Source organism: Nerophis ophidion, linkage group LG09, assembly GCF_033978795.1.
Source record: "Nerophis ophidion isolate RoL-2023_Sa linkage group LG09, RoL_Noph_v1.0, whole genome shotgun sequence".
In the NCBI taxonomy this organism is placed as follows: domain Eukaryota; kingdom Metazoa; phylum Chordata; class Actinopteri; order Syngnathiformes; family Syngnathidae; genus Nerophis; species Nerophis ophidion.
This window is the reverse complement of record NC_084619.1, coordinates 59,314,231-59,330,420: the sequence shown is the minus strand read 5'-3', so window position 1 is coordinate 59,330,420 and position 16,190 is coordinate 59,314,231. Positions and strand designations below refer to the sequence as shown.

General features: G+C 34.2%; 1 protein-coding gene across 2 annotated transcripts in view; it reads left to right on the top strand.

The window, feature by feature from the left end:
- LOC133559524 (cadherin-11-like) overlaps positions 1–16,190 on the top strand; it is a 165,908-nt gene that overhangs the window by 117,894 nt on the left and 31,824 nt on the right. The window contains exons 3-6 of one of the 2 annotated variants that reach the window (XM_061911368.1): positions 1,990–2,265; positions 4,342–4,481; positions 4,684–4,978; positions 8,376–8,495. In XM_061911368.1, coding sequence (XP_061767352.1) covers positions 2,130–2,265; positions 4,342–4,481; positions 4,684–4,978; positions 8,376–8,495 — 691 coding nt within the window. In that variant the 5' untranslated portion in view covers positions 1,990–2,129. Of the gene's footprint in view, positions 1–1,971; positions 2,266–4,341; positions 4,482–4,683; positions 4,979–8,375; positions 8,496–16,190 lie in introns of both variants that reach the window. The other variant, XM_061911369.1, reaches the window with a different exon arrangement.

Genomic DNA, 16,190 nt, shown 5'->3' with positions numbered 1-16,190 from the left:
ATGTTCCATAAATTACTTAAATTTTTTTTTTTAAAGATTCGAATTAGCGAGTTTTTCGGTAGAATTTTGAATTTTAAAGAGTCAAAATTGAAGATAGACTATGTTTCAAAATTTTCTTTTTTTTTTTCGTGTTTTCTCCTCTTTTAAACCATTCAATTAAGTGTTTTTTATCATTTATTCTCTACAAAAAAACTTCCATAAAAGGAAAAAAAATGTACGACAGAATGACAGACAGAAATTCAATTTATTTAAGTGTGTATCAAACTGGTAGCCCTTTGTATTAATCAGTACCCAAGAACAGCTTTTGGTTTCAAAAAGGTTGGTGACCCCTGTATTAAAGAGACAAAAAGTAAAGAATCAAACAGAGACTGGATTCAATTTAGCTCAATGAGGAGAAAAGCATAGACCTGTACTTTCCCTGATTACCATGGCAACCATTCATTGTAGGGGGCGTGCCTTAAATCCACTGCCTTTAGCGTCCTCTACAACCCTGTCGTCATGTTTTCTATTCCTCCATACAATCCACGTGCCTGCCCAGTCACACAATATATGCAGCCTTTACACACACATAAGTGAATGCAAGGCATACTTGGTCAACAGCCGTACAGGTCACACTGAGGGTGGCCGTATAAACAACTTTAACACTGTCACAAATATGCCGAACACTGTGAACCCGCACCAAACAAGAACGACAAACACATTTCAGGGGGAACATCCACACCGTATTACAACATAAACACAACAGAACAAATACCCAGAACCCCTTGCAGCACTAACTCTTCCGGGACGCTACAATATACAACGGCAAATTGCACACTTTATTTGCAAACACTGCACATATAGTGTATTTGTTCAAAATCTATATTTCTTTAAAAACATTGGATGCCAGTTCTATGATTAACTACATTCCACCATAAGGGTGGGGTTGGGGGCGGTAATCATTTTCGCAAAACAGTCTGCTGAAAATGATGGAAAGTGCCCTCTACAAAGCAATTTACGGTATTTTTCTGTCTAAATTAAATATTTTGCAGATTTCACATTTAAATTTACAGCATACTTCAATTGCTTTAGGGATTTGTGTTCGAGCATTAGCTTGGTCACCTTTTGGCTAAAAACATATTTTCTTGTATTTTTGTGCCAAGCGGTTTCAGACATCGCGTCAGGCAGCGTGTTTTCGTGTGCGGGAAGTGCTTGCAAATTTACCAAATACGGAGCATTTAGGGCTACTTTTCAACAGCGCCGAGTTGTCCAGTGAAAGGTTGTACAAAATTGTTCATGTCCCGCTCATAATGTGTCAAAAACACAGGCATTGTGCACATATTAGATATACGTTGGAGCAATGGATGGTGCACGTGCCACACAGTGAGAAGGTTCTGGGTTAGATTCCCGGGTACTTAGGTATTGGCAACGCTGAAAATTTGGCCCTAATTTGTTTTACGGGGAATTCCTGGCAAACACAGCTGCTGGTATTTTTCCGTAAATTCTTTAGGGTTTTTTTTTTGCAAACAAGTTAACAATTTATCATATTTTTTCATAGTACTTGAAAAAAAAAAAGTTGTAAAATCAACAGATTCAATACCAACATACCGTAATGTCTGATACATCGTAACTGTATTTTTTTTGTTTCATTAAAAAAAAAAAAAAATACATTTAACCAATTATATTTTTAAAGAGTAATTCTGTTACTAATCAAAATACTTTTTTGGGGCGAAGTAACGATGCTTAATTACTTTCTAAAGTATTTTTTTTCAATTACTGGTAGTGACGAATAAGACGTCATTCCACCTGTGTCCACCGGGGGCGCTGAAGGCACTGTGTTGTTAGTACAGGTCATAGTTTTGTGTTTTTGAGCGATGATTTTGACAAGAACTCAACATCGCCTTGCAGCTAACGAGTTGACGGACAGGCTAATTAGAGCTGCATAACGAGGCTAATGCTTCCTTTTATTACATTTAATTAAAACATAAATAGCAATGTGCTTTCTTGCAGACTGACAAGACTAGAAGAGGAAGATCGGTTCACATGCTGAAGAAGTAGCGCGTTCCCTTCACCAAACAGGAAGTCACCCCCTGGTGGTCGGGCGGGGGCTACATCCAAGCGCGAGGTTGCCCAGGTCGGACCGGACGACGATGACGACGAAGAGGCGAGGCGTGGGGCTGCTGAGGGTCTTTGTCCTGCTCGCCGGGCTCTGCGCTCTCTGTAGTCTGGCGTCGGGCAGCCGGAGAGCGGACGCGTCCGTCGGCCGTCGCTCGCACAGACACGGAGGTAAGAACCTCCTGGGGACCGGAACAGGAGAGTTAGAGTGGTCCACACCGCTTCCTCTGAGCCAGACGCGCTGGATGCTTTTTCTGGCTTGCTGGGAGGGGTTTGGTGCCGAGGAACCGACATCAATGACCTCTGACCTCACAAACTCGCGTGGTTTAACTGTAGACTGCAAAAGAAAAATCTGTTAATTTTATGGTAAAACAGAAAATACCATAAAATTACAATAGTTTTTAATTTTATTGAATACACAACATATTTATTTATTTATGAATGTAATTTACACTTGAAATATGTAATTTTTTAAATAAATGTATTTAATGATTTGAATTAGATTTATTATTATTTTTATGATTAAGATTTTTTAATGATTGTATTTTTTGTTTTTAATAAAATTGAATTTATTACTATTGTTATGATTATTTAACATTTTATGACGACATTATTTCATTTTAATTTAATTTAGTTTATAACTATATTTATGATTATATTTTTATGATTATATGTTATGATTTTAATTTTCTGTATTATTATTTTTATGATTTAAAATATGTTAATGATTTTATTTAATGTTTTTAATTTGATTTAATTGATCACTATTATTATAATTATTTAAATTTGTCATGAAGACTTTATTTGATTTTAATTAGATTTCAATTTTCTGATAATACTTTTTCCTGATTATATTTTATGATTTTAATTTGATTTAATTTATTACTATTTTTATGATTATTTAACATTTTATGACGACTTTATCTCATTTTAATCTAATTTAGTTTATAACTATATTTATGATTATATTTATTATAATTATATTGTATGATTTTAATTTGATGTATTATTATTTTTATGATTTAAAATGTGTTAATGATTGTATTTTGTGTTTTTAATTTGATTTATTTTATCACTATTGTTATAATTATTAAAAATTTTTATGACGACTTTATTTCATTTTAATTATATTTCATTCATGACTATTTTTCTGATTATATTTTTTCCTGATTATATTTTATGAATTTAATTTGATTTAATTCATGACTAGATTTATGATTAGATTTTTTATGATGATTGTATTATTATTTTTACATTTGGTTTAATTTATGACTATTGTCACGATTATCATTTTTGCTGATTATGTTTTTTTATTTCAATTTGATTAAATTCACGACTATTTTATTTTCATTTTATGATTTTAATTTGATTTAATTCATGACTATTTTTGTGATTATTTAGAATTTTTATGATAATTTTATTTTAATTTGATTTAGTTTACGACTATTTTTATGATTATTTACATGTTTTATGATTCTATTTTATGATTTTAATTTGTTTTAATTCATGGCTAGTTTTATGATTAGATTTTTTTAAGGGTGATTTTATTTGATTTTTTAAAATTTGATTTAATTTATGTCCATTGGCATGAATATTTAAAATGTTTATGATTAGATTTTTTTGTTTTAATTTGATTTAATATATTACTATTTTATGATTAATTAGATGTTTTAAAGTTGTATTTTATGATTTTAATTCGATTCAATTAATGATTATTTATGTAATTATTTAGAATTGGTGTGGTATTTTTATTTTATTTTACTTCGGTTTAATTTTTATGATGACATAGTTTATGATTATATTTTATTATTTTAATTTGATTTAATTCATGACCATGTTTATGATTAATTCGACGGTCCACGGTTTTAGTTTATGATTTTAATTCGATTTAATTCATATGATTTTTTTGTGTCTAGATTTTTTATGATGATTTTATTTTATTATTTTAATTTGATTTAATTCATTACTGTTGTCATGATTATTTAGATTTTTTATGATTAGATTTTTTTATTTTAATTTGATTTAATTCATGACTATTTTTTATGATTAATTAGATTTGTTATGGTTTTGTTTTATGATTTTAATTTAATTTAATCCATGACTATTTCTATTGTTATTTAGATGTTTTTTTAATGATTTTAGTTAATGATTCTAATTTGATTAAATTTATGACAATTTTTATTGTGTGTGTGTGTGTGTGTGTGCGCGCGCGCGTGTGTGTGTGTGTGTGTGTGTGTGTGTGTGCAGGTCACATGTCGCTGCACAGGCACAGACCGAGGGTGGGCAAGGAGGGTCAGGTTCTGCACAGATCCAAACGAGGTTGGGTCTGGAATCAGTTTTTCGTCATCGAGGAGTACACGGGACCCGACCCGGTTCTGGTTGGCAGGGTGAGTTTTTTAAAGAAACTTTTGGACTTATGCTGTCTTTAAGTCGAAGTGAAGTGGCAATTGCATAGTAAATCGGGAAGTTAAACTCATGACGGAGAAAATTGAATGATGCGGACACGCTTGTTACTGAATACTTTCTAATACTGTTCCGCCTTGGAGATTGTGTAAGTGTGAGTTTTGTGACTTGTCCCTGTCTCTCCAGCTCCACTCCGACGTGGACTCGGGCGTGGGCAACATCAAATACATCCTGTCCGGCGAGGGCGCGGGCACCATCTTCGTGATCGACGACAAGACGGGCAACATCCACGCCACCAAGACGCTGGACCGCGAGGAGCAGGCGCAGTACACGCTGACGGCGCAGGCGGTGGACCGGGACACCAACAAGCCTTTGGAGCCGCCTTCCGAGTTCATCGTCAAGGTGCAGGACATCAACGACAACCCCCCGGAGTTCCTCCACGGGCCCTACTATGCCCGGGTGCCCGAGATGTCCAATGTCGGTGAGTCCGTCTATCCGTAAAAACCACCCGTGGCGCTCCGTTTCCGTGACTGATACAGTTCGATGGCGATCACAAAAAACGATCCCTCTGCCTGATACTGCATCATGTTTATTAGATAGCAGCTAACTGTAGGTTCATTAGGCCATTCGAAAAAGAATCGATTTATCCAAATTCTGAATCGATTCATAATATTGAAGAGTTGTTGTCAGTTTAAGAAGCAGAGCTTATTTAATCCTACCCCTTTTCGCTGTGAATCTTTGGGCACCAGAAAATTTGATTCGATTCGATATCTTGGGGGTCACGTTTCGATTCAGAAACAATTATCGATTCAAAATCAACACTTTTTAAAAAAATACTATTCGGTGCCAGTTCTAAAAATATATAAAAAATACAAAGATCCCAAAAATTCGATCCCTTCCAAAAAAAAAATATTTAACACTACTAATGTTTTACCTATGCATTTGTTCTCTATTAGTAACACAACAATGAATACGTAAATAAATAAATACATAAATAAATAAACACACATGAATAAATCATTTTCAAGAATTGATCTTGGTTTTTTTTTGCAAATAGTTTATTTTTTTTTTTTGCAACTTTTTTTCTGAATGCATCACAACATTGAATAAATAAATAAATAAATAAATACAATTCGAAAATGTATTAAAAAGATTTCTTTTTTTTTGGAAAGTATTACAATAATGAATACATAAATAAACACATTTGAGAATTGATTGAATAAAAAAATGTTTTTTGCTATTTTTATTTTTTTTCGGAATTTAACATGACATTGAATACATACATAAATTAATAATTAAATAAATAAATAGATACATACATACATGAATAAATAAATATATTTTGAGAATTGATGAAAAATGCTAACTAGAGTTGCGAATCTTTGGGCACCACACGATTTGATTTGATTCGATTATTGAGGTAGCGATTTGATTCCTTGATTTAAAATCAACACTTTTTTAAATCATATTGGGTGCCAGTTCTAAAAAAATATATATAATAAATACAAAAAAAAATTGATTAAGAATCAATATAAATAAGATCCACAATTCATTAAAAAATAAATTTTTTGACACCCCCAGTTTTAACCTATTTGTTTGTTCTGTATTTGTAACACAACAATGAATACATGAATGAACAGATAAATACATCAATAAATAAATAAATATATTAACTTTTTTTTTTTTCAAAAATTTTTTGGCAACTTTTTTCAGAATGTAGCACAACAATGAATAAATACAAAAATAGTAAAATAAATACCTACGATTCGAGAATTTATTAAAAATATATTTTTATGCAAATGTGTTTTTGGAATGTAACACTACAATGAATACATGAATGAATAAACAAACAAATCAATACATACATAAATATATCATTTTCGAGAATTGATCCCCAAAAAATTTTCTCTGCTATTTTTTTTTTTCTTGCAACTTTTTATCTGGAATGTAACAACAATGAATACATAAATCAATAAAATTCGAGAAATGATTGAAAATATATTTTTTTGCAAATGTTTTTATGGAATATAACACAATAATGAACACATAAATACATGAATGGATAAATAAATGAACAAATGAAACATTTAAAAATTACAGAATTTAATAAAACAATATATGTTTTGCAAAGCTTCACGGTGGCAGAGGGGTTAGTGCGTCTGCCTCACAATACTAAGGTCCTGCAGTCCTGGGTTCAAATCCAGGCTCGGGATCTTTCTGTGTGGAGTTTGCATGTTCTCCCCGTGAATGCGTGGGTTCCCTCCGGGTACTCCGGCTTCCTCCCACTTCCAAAGACATGCACCTGGGGATAGGTTGATTGGCAACACTAAATTGGCCCTAGTGTGTGAATGTGAGTGTGAATGTTGTCTGTCTATCTGTGTTGGCCCTGCGATGAGGTGGCGACTAGTCCAGGGTGTACCCCGCCTTCCGCCCGATTGTAGCTGAGATAGGCGCCAGCGCCCCCCGCGACCCCAAAAGGGAATAAGCGGTAGAAAATGGATGGATGGATGTTTTGCAAATTAATAAATGAATACAAATACAATTCGAGAATTCATCAAAAATATATATGATTTTGCAAATGTTTTTTTTGTAATGTAACACAACAATGATTAAAACAATAAATACCTACATGAATAAACAAATACATAAATACATTTGAGAATTTATTAAATAAAGACAATTTTGTTGCTATTGTTTTCTGAATGCAACATAATGAGTGCTTAAATAACTATACACATAAATAAATAAAAACGTTTTGAGAATTGATTAAAAAACACTTACTTTATTAACTAGGGCTGTGAATATTTGGGCAACAAATGAGTCGATTCTTGGGGATTACGATTCGATTCAGAATCGATTCTCCATTCAAAATCTATACTTCTTTAATAACATTGATGCCAGTTCTATGATTAACTACATTCCACCATAAAAGGTGGGGGATTAGTCATTTTGCAAGGCAGTCTGCTGAAAATGATGGAAAGTGCCACTCTACAAAGCTACTGTGGTCAACATTGGAATGGGGACATATGAATCCCCTTTTTACTGTACATCAACAATCAACAAAACATGAATAAAAAAACAATTATAAAAGGAAATGTAAAATATATGTAATTATTTTCGATCAATTTTAGTTTTTTTTAGTCGATTAAGAATCATTACAAATAAACATCGTCTATATTGTGAAAGTCGTTTTTTTGTTTTTTGTTTTTTGACACCCTTAAGGTGCAACAAAATAACACAACATGAACTACACACTACTGCCAGCTAGTGTCTTCGAATTGCAACTGTAACTGCAACTTAATGTCATAATTGCAAATTAAAAAACTTTTTTGCAGTTATCATAATCAGCTCATTTTTAAATGTTGCAACAAATAATGAGATTTTTATTTTTTTTAATCAAAAACAAACACTTTTTTTCGACACAAACAAGAGTAGCAAAAAATTGGTACCGGTATCAAATCCCAGGAACCAGAAGTTTGTACCGTATGAGTTCAAACATGAACGGTACCATCCCTGCTAACTTCTGAAGATGTCCGTTTGACTTGTTGACATGTTTTGTACGAAGCAACTAACTGGTCATGTGACCGGCTGAGTGGCGTGCAAATGAAGTCCGCCACGGAGTTCATCGTCGCTCTTCTCCGGGAATTATTGATCGTCACGGAAACCCGACCACAGGAAGCGTGACCGCACGCGGACACGACCGCACCATTAGCGAGCACGTCGACGGGAGTCAAACCCCCGACAATACCCCGCAGAGCCTCCTGACTAAAAGCTTCTGACATCGATAGACTCTCTAGTCCGGCACGATGGTTGTGGCACCTGCTTGAGAGGAATCGAACACACTTTGAAGCCGGCTTGTTTTTCTGGTGTGCCGGCAGGTACATCCGTGATCCAGGTGACGGCCACGGACGCCGACGACCCCACCTACGGGAACAGCGCCCGGCTGGTGTACAGCATCCTGCAGGGACAGCCCTACTTCTCCGTGGAGCCGCAGACAGGTGAGGACCGAGGATGGTTGACTCCCACGAGACATTGAAACAACGTTGAGAAATGGTTGAATTACGTCCCTGACGTTGAGCAACACGAGTACAACATTGATTCTGACGTTGATTTGACCATTGAATTCTGGTCATTTCCCAACCAATATGCTACAACACAAATACAACGTTGAAACATGGTTTTAACAACGTTTAATCAATGTTGTTCATTACCCAACCAATATTGTACAACACAAATACAACGTTGAAACAACATACTTTTTGACAACATTGAATCAATGTTGGGTTCCAAGGTTGATTAGATCATTGAAGTTTGGTCATTTCCCAACCAATATTCTATTACTCAAACGTAACAATATACTTTTTGACGACGTTTAATCAATGTTGGGTTATGAAGTTGATTTGACCGTTAAATTTTGGTCATGTCCCAACCAATATAATACAACACAAATACAACGTTGAAACAACAGGATTTTTGACAGTGTTTGTTTAATCAATGTTGTGTTTTGACGTTGATTTGACCATTGAATTTTGATCATTTCCCAACCAATATTGTACAACTCAAACGTAATGTTGAAACAACACACTTTTTGATGACGTTGAATCAATGTTGGGTTCTAAGGTTGATTAGATCATTGAAATTCGGTCATTTCCCAACCAATATGGTACAACACAAATATAACGTTGAAACAACATGCTTTCTGACGTTTGATCAACATTGGGTTCTAAGGTTTTTTCGAGCTATAAAATTGGTAATTTCCCAACCAATATTCTACAACTCAAACGTAACAACATACTTTTTGACAACGTTTAGTCAATGTTGTGTTCTGACGTTGATTTGACCATTGAAATTTGGTCATTTCCCAACCAATATGCTACAACATAAATACAACGTAGCAACATACTTTTTGTCAACGTTTAATCAATGGTGGGTTCTGACGTTGATGTGACCATTATGATTTGGTCATTTCCCAACCAATATTCTACAACACAAATACAACGTTGAAACACGGTTTTTAACAACGTTTAATCAATGTTGGGTTTTAACGTAGATTTGACCATTGAAATTTGTTCATTACCCAACCAATATTCTACTACTCAAACGTAACGATATACTTTTTGACGACGTTTATTCAATGTTGGGTTCTGACGTTGATTTGACCGTTGAATTTTGGTCATGTCCCAACCAATATGATACAACACAAAAACAACGTTGAAACAACAGGATTTTTGACAGTCTTTGATTAATCAATGTTCTGTTTTGACGTTGATTTGACCATTGAATTTTGGTCATTTCCCAACCAATATTGTACAACTCAAACGTAATGTTGAAACAACATACTTTTTGATGACGTTTTAGTAAATGTTGGGTTCTAACGTTATGACCATTGAAATTTGATCATTTCCCAACCAATATTCTACAACACAAATACAACGTTGAAACAACATGCTTTTCTGACGTTTAATCAACATTGGGTTCTAAGGTTTATTCGATCATTAAAATTGGTAATTTCCCAACCAATATTCTACAACTCAAATGTAACAACATACTTTTTGACGACGTTTAGTCAATGTTGGGTTCTGACGTTGGTTTGACCATTGAAATTCGGTCATTTCCCAACCAATATGCTACAATATAAATACAACGTTGAAACAACATGCTTTCTGACGTTTAATCAACATTGGGTTCTAAGGTTTATTCGATCATTAAAATTGGTAATTTCCCAACCAATATTCTACAACTCAAACGTAACAACATACTTTTTGACGACGTTTAGTCAATGTTGGGTTCTGACGTTGATTTGACCATTGAAATTCGGTCATTTCCCAACCAATATGCTACAACATAAATACAACGTTGAAACATACTTTTTGTCAACGTTTAATCAATGGTGGGTTCTGATGTTGATTTGACCATTGAAATTTGGTCATTTCCCAACCAATATGCTACAAAATAAATACAACGTTGAAACAACATAATTTTTGACGACGGTTATTCAATGTTTGGTTCCGAAGTTGATTTGACCATTGAATTTTATTCATTACCGACCATATGTTTTACAACACAAATACAGTGTTGAAACAACATGCATTTTGACAATGTTTATTTAATGTCAGGTTCTGACGTTGATTTGACCATTAAAATTTGGTCATTTCCCAACCAATATGCTACAACACAAATACAACGTGGAAACATGGTTTTTAACAACGTTTAATCAATGTTGGGTTTTAACGTAGATTTGACCATTGTAATGTATTCATTACCAAACCAGTATTGTACAACACAAATACTACGTCAAAACAACATACTTTTTGACGACGTTGAATCAATGTTGGGTTCTAAGGTTGATTAGATAATTGAAGTTTGGTCATTACCCAACCAAAATTCTACAACACAAATACAACGTTGAAACAACATGCTTTTCGATGACGTTTAATCAATATTGGGTTCTATGGTTGATTCGTCCATTGAAATTTGGTCAATTCTCAACCAATATTCTACAACACAAATACAACACTGAAACAACATGCTTTCTGACGAAATTGAATCAATGTTAGGTTCTGACGTTAATTTGACCATTGAAATTTGGTCATTTCCCAACCAACATTTTACAACACAAATATAACGTTGAAACAACATGCTTTCTGACGTTTAATCAACGTTGTGTGACGAGTTCGAGGTATCGTGATGCGGGTGCGTTCTCTCAGAATGCAGTCAGGCTAGGACACAGTGTAAAGGTAAGAAATATTGATGTAACGGGAATAAGCGGCAGAAAATGGATGGAAGAAAAACTTGCACGAGGCACAAAAGGCAAAACCAACAGAACTAGCATGGGAGCTAGAGAAATCAACAAGGGCTTAGCATGGAAGCTAGAGAAACCAAGGCATTGCGCGGAAGCTAGCAAGTACAGAAATGGTTACCAAAGTCGTCACCGTTGTGTGAAACACAAACTGCGTATAAAACAAACAAGGAAGCGAGGCTGACTAAACGGAAAAGGCAGGCTTAAATAAAGGCAGCAATCAGTAACCACAGGTGCGCTTCAGGAGCAAGTGACAGGTGAAAACAATAAACAACCATGGAAATAAACAGAGAAGTGCCCAAAATCAAAAATCTAAACAAAATATGACCCGGGCGGCGGTTCATAACACGTTGGGTTCTAAGGTTTATTCGATCATTAAAATTGGTAATTTCCCAACCAATATCCTACAACTCAAACGAAACAACATACTTTTTGACGACGTTTAATCAATGGTGGGCTCTGACGTTGATTTGACCATTGAAATTTGGTCCTGTCCCAACCAATATTCTACAACGCAAATACAGCGTTGAAACAACATTCTTTTCGACGATGGTTAATCAACAATGGGTTCTGATGTTGATTTGACCATTGAAATTTGGTCCTGTCCCAACCAATATTCTACAACACAAATACAACGTTGAAACAACATAATTTTTGACAATGTTTGTATAATCAATGTTGTGTTCGGACGTTGATTCGCCCATTGAATTTTGGTAATTTCCCCAACCATTATTCTACAACTCAAACGTAAAGTTGAAACAACATACTTTTTGACGACGGTTAATCAATGTTGGGTTCTAAGGTTAATTTGACCATTGAAATTTGGTCATTTCCTAACCAATATTCTACAACAAGCACCTACAAACAGCAGAATACTCCTACAGGATCTTTAACCAGTGTTTTTGCTTTAGTTCTTTAAAAACGGCAAAACGCTCCGTCGTTTAAAGGAACTTGGACTGGTGTTTTTGTATTTTCTTGTTAAAAAGAGCAAAGCACTATCAGAGGATGCTTGACTAACATTTTTAGCAGTGGGTTCCTCAAAAAAGCAGAACACTCCTGCTATATAGATGATCTTTGACCAGTGTGTTTGCCTTAGGTCTTTAAAAAGTGCAAAACCTTATATTATATATAGGATCTTCGACCAGTGTTTTTGCTTTAGTACTTTAAACACTGCAAATGCTCTGTCATAAAGAGGATATTTGACCAGGGATATAGCATTTGTACTTTAAAAACTGCGAAACGCTCTGTCATATAGAGGATCTTTGACCAGGGATATAGCATTTGTACTTTAAAAACTGCGAAACGCTCTGTCATATAGAGGATCTTTGAATAGTGGTTGTGCTTTAGTACTTTAAAAACTTCGAAACGCTCTGTCATATAGAGGATCTTTGACCAGTGTTTTTTGCTTTAGTTCTTTAAAAACTGCAAAACGCTGTGTCATATAAAGGATCTTTGACCAGTGTTTTTTGCTTTAGTTCTTTAAAACTGCAAAACGCTCTGTCACATACAGGGTCTTTGACTGGTGTTTTTGTAAATTATCGTTAAAAAGAGCAAAACAGTACTATCAGAGGACTTTTGACTAACATTTTAGTAAGTACCTGAAAAAAGCTGAACACTCCTGTCATACAGAGGATCTTTGAATAGTGGTTGCGCTTTAGTACTTTAAAAACTTAAAACGCTCTGTCACATAGAGGATCTTTGACTAGTGTGTTTGCTTTAGGTCTTTAAACACTGCAAAACGCTCTCATTTAGAGGATCTTTGACCAGTGTGTTTGCTTTAGTTATTTTAAAAACTGCAAACGCTCTGTCATATAAAGGATTTTTAACCAGTGTTTTTGCTTTATTTCTTTAAAACCTGACAACACTCTCTCAGATAGAGGATCTTTGACTGGTGGTTTTACTTTAGTACTTTAAAAACTGCAAACACTCCCATCATATAGAGGATCTTTAACCAGTGTTTTTGCTTTAGTTCTTTAAGAACCTGCAAAACTCTGTCATGTAGAGGATCTTTGACCAGTATTTTTGCTTTAGTTCTTTAAAACTGCAAACACTTTTATCATATAGAGGATCTTTGACCAGTGTTTTTGCTTCAGTTCTTTAAAAAACGCAAAGCTCTGTCATACAATATAGAAGATCTTTGACCAGTGTTTTTGCTTTAGTTCTTTGAAAACTGAAAACTTTCTGTCATATAGAGGATCTTTGACCAGTGTGTTTGCTTTAGTTATTTAAAAACTGCAAACGCTCTGTCATTTAGAGGATCTTTGACCAGTGTTTTTGCTTTAGTTCTTTAAAAACCGCAAAGCTCTGTCATATAGAGGATCTTTGACCTGTGTTTTTGCTTTAGTTGTTTAAAAACTGCCAACGTTTTGTCATATAGAAGAATGTTGACCAGTGTTTTTGCTTTAGTTCTTTAAAAACTGCAAAGCTCTGTCATATAGAGGATCTTTGACCAGTGTTTTTTTTCTAGTTCTTTAAAAACTGCAAAGCTCTGTCATATAGAGGATCTTTGACCAGTGTGTTTGCTTTAGTTATTTAAAAACTGCAAATGCTTTGTCATATAGAGGATCTTTGACCAGTGTCTTTGCTTTAGTTCTTTAAAAACTGCAAAGCTCTGTCATATAGAGGATCTTTGACCTGTGTGTTTGCTTTAGTTATTTAAAAACTGCAAACGTTCTGTCATATAGAGGATCTTTGACCTGTGTTTTTGCTTTAGTTGTTTAAAAACTGCCACGTTCTGTCATATAGAAGATCTTTGACCAGTGTTTTTGCTTTAGTTCTTTAAAAACCGCATAGCTCTGTCATATAGACAATCTTTGACCAGTGTTTTTGCTTTAGTTCTTTAAAAACTGCAAACGTTCTGTCATATAAGAGGATCTTTGATCAGTGGTTTTGCTTTAATTCTGTAAAAACTGCAAATCTTTGTCATGTAGCGGATCTTTGACTAGTGGTTTTGCTTTAGTACTTTAAAAACTGCAAACATTCTTATCATATAGAGGTTCTTTGACCAGTCTTTTTGCTTTAGTTCTTTAAAAATCGCAAAGCTCTGTCATATAGAGGATCTTTGACCTGTGTTTTTGCTTTAGTTCTTTAAAAACTGCAAACGTTCTGTCATATAGAAGATATTTGCAGTTTTTGAATAACTAAAACAAACACACCGGTCAAACGCTCTGTCATATAGACTATCTTTGACCGCTGTTTTTGCTTTAGTACTTTAAAAACTGCAAACACTCTGTCATACAGAGAATCTTTGACCAGTGTTTTTGTTTTAGTTCTTTAAAACCTGCGAACACTTTTATTATATAGAGGATCTTTGACCAGTGTTTGTGCTTTAGTCTTTAAAAACCGCAAAGCTCTGTCATACAGTATAGAGGATCTTTGACCAGTGTTTTTGCTTTAGTTCTTTAAAAACTGCAAACTTTCTGTCATATAAAGGATCATTGACCAGTGTTTTTGCTTTATTTCTTTAAAAACCGCAAAGCTCTGTCATTTAGAGGATCTTTGACCTGTGTTTTTGCTTTCGTTGTTTAAAAACTGCCAACGTTCTGTCATATAGAAGAATGTTGACCAGTGTTTTTGCTTTAGTTCTTTAAAAACTGCAAAGCTCTGTCATATAGAGGATCTTTGACCAGTGTTTTTTTTCTAGTTCTTTAAAAACTGCAAAGCTCTGTCATATAGAGGATCTTTGACCAGTGTGTTTGCTTTAGTTATTTAAAAACTGCAAACGCTTTGTCATTTAGAGGATCTTTGACCAGTGTCTTTGCTTTAGTTCTTTAAAAACTGCAAAGCTCTGTCATATAGAGGATCTTTGACCTGTGTTTTTGCTTTAATTGTTTAAAAACTGCCAATGTTCTGTAATATAGAAGATTTTTGACCAGTGTTTTTGCTTCAGTTCTTTAAAAAACGCAAAGCTCTGTCATACAGTATAGATGATCTTTGACCAGTGTTTTTGCTTTAGTTCTTAAAAAACTGCAAACTTTCTGTCATATAAAGGATCATTGACCAGTGTTTTTGCTTTATTTCTTTAAAAACCGCAAAGCTCCGTCATATAGATGATCATTGACCTGTGTTTTTGCTTTAGTTGTTTACAAACTGCCAACGTTCTGTCATATAGAAGATTGTTGACCAGTGTTTTTGCTTTAGTTTTTTAAAAACCGCAAAGCTCTGTCATAAAGAGGATCTTTGACCAGTGTTTTTGCCTTAGTTCTTTAAAAACTGCAAAGCTCTGTCATATAGAGGATCTTTGACCAGTGTGTTTGCTTTATTTAACAACTGCAAACACTTTGTCATATAGAGGATCTTTGACCAGTGTGTTTGCTTTAGTTCTTTAAAAAATGCAAAGCTCTGTCATATAGAGGATCTTTGACCTGTGTTTTTGCTTAAGTTGTTTAAAAACTGCCAATGTTCTGTCATATAGAAGATTTTTGACCAGTGTTTTTGCTTTAGTTCTTTAAAAAACGCAAAGCTCTGTCATACAGTATAGAGGATCTTTGACCAGAGTTTTTGCTTTAGTTCTTAAAAAACTGCAAACTTTCTGTCATATAAAGGATCATTGAACAGTGTTTTTGCTTTAGTTGTTTACAAACCGCAAAGCTCTGTCATATAGATGATCATTGACCTGTGTTTTTGCTTTAGTTGTTTACAAACTGCCTACGTTCTGTCATATAGAAGATTGTTGACCAGTGTTTTTGCTTTAGTTCTTTAAAAACTGCAAACTTTCTGTCAAATAAAGGATCATTGACCAGTGTTTTTGCTTTATTTCTTTAAAAAACGCAAAGCTCTGTCATATAGAGGATCTTTGACCTGTGTTTTTGCTTTAGTTGTTTAAAAACTGCCAACGTTTTGTCATATAGAAGAATGTTGACCAGTGTTTTTGCTTTAGTTCTTTAAAAACCGC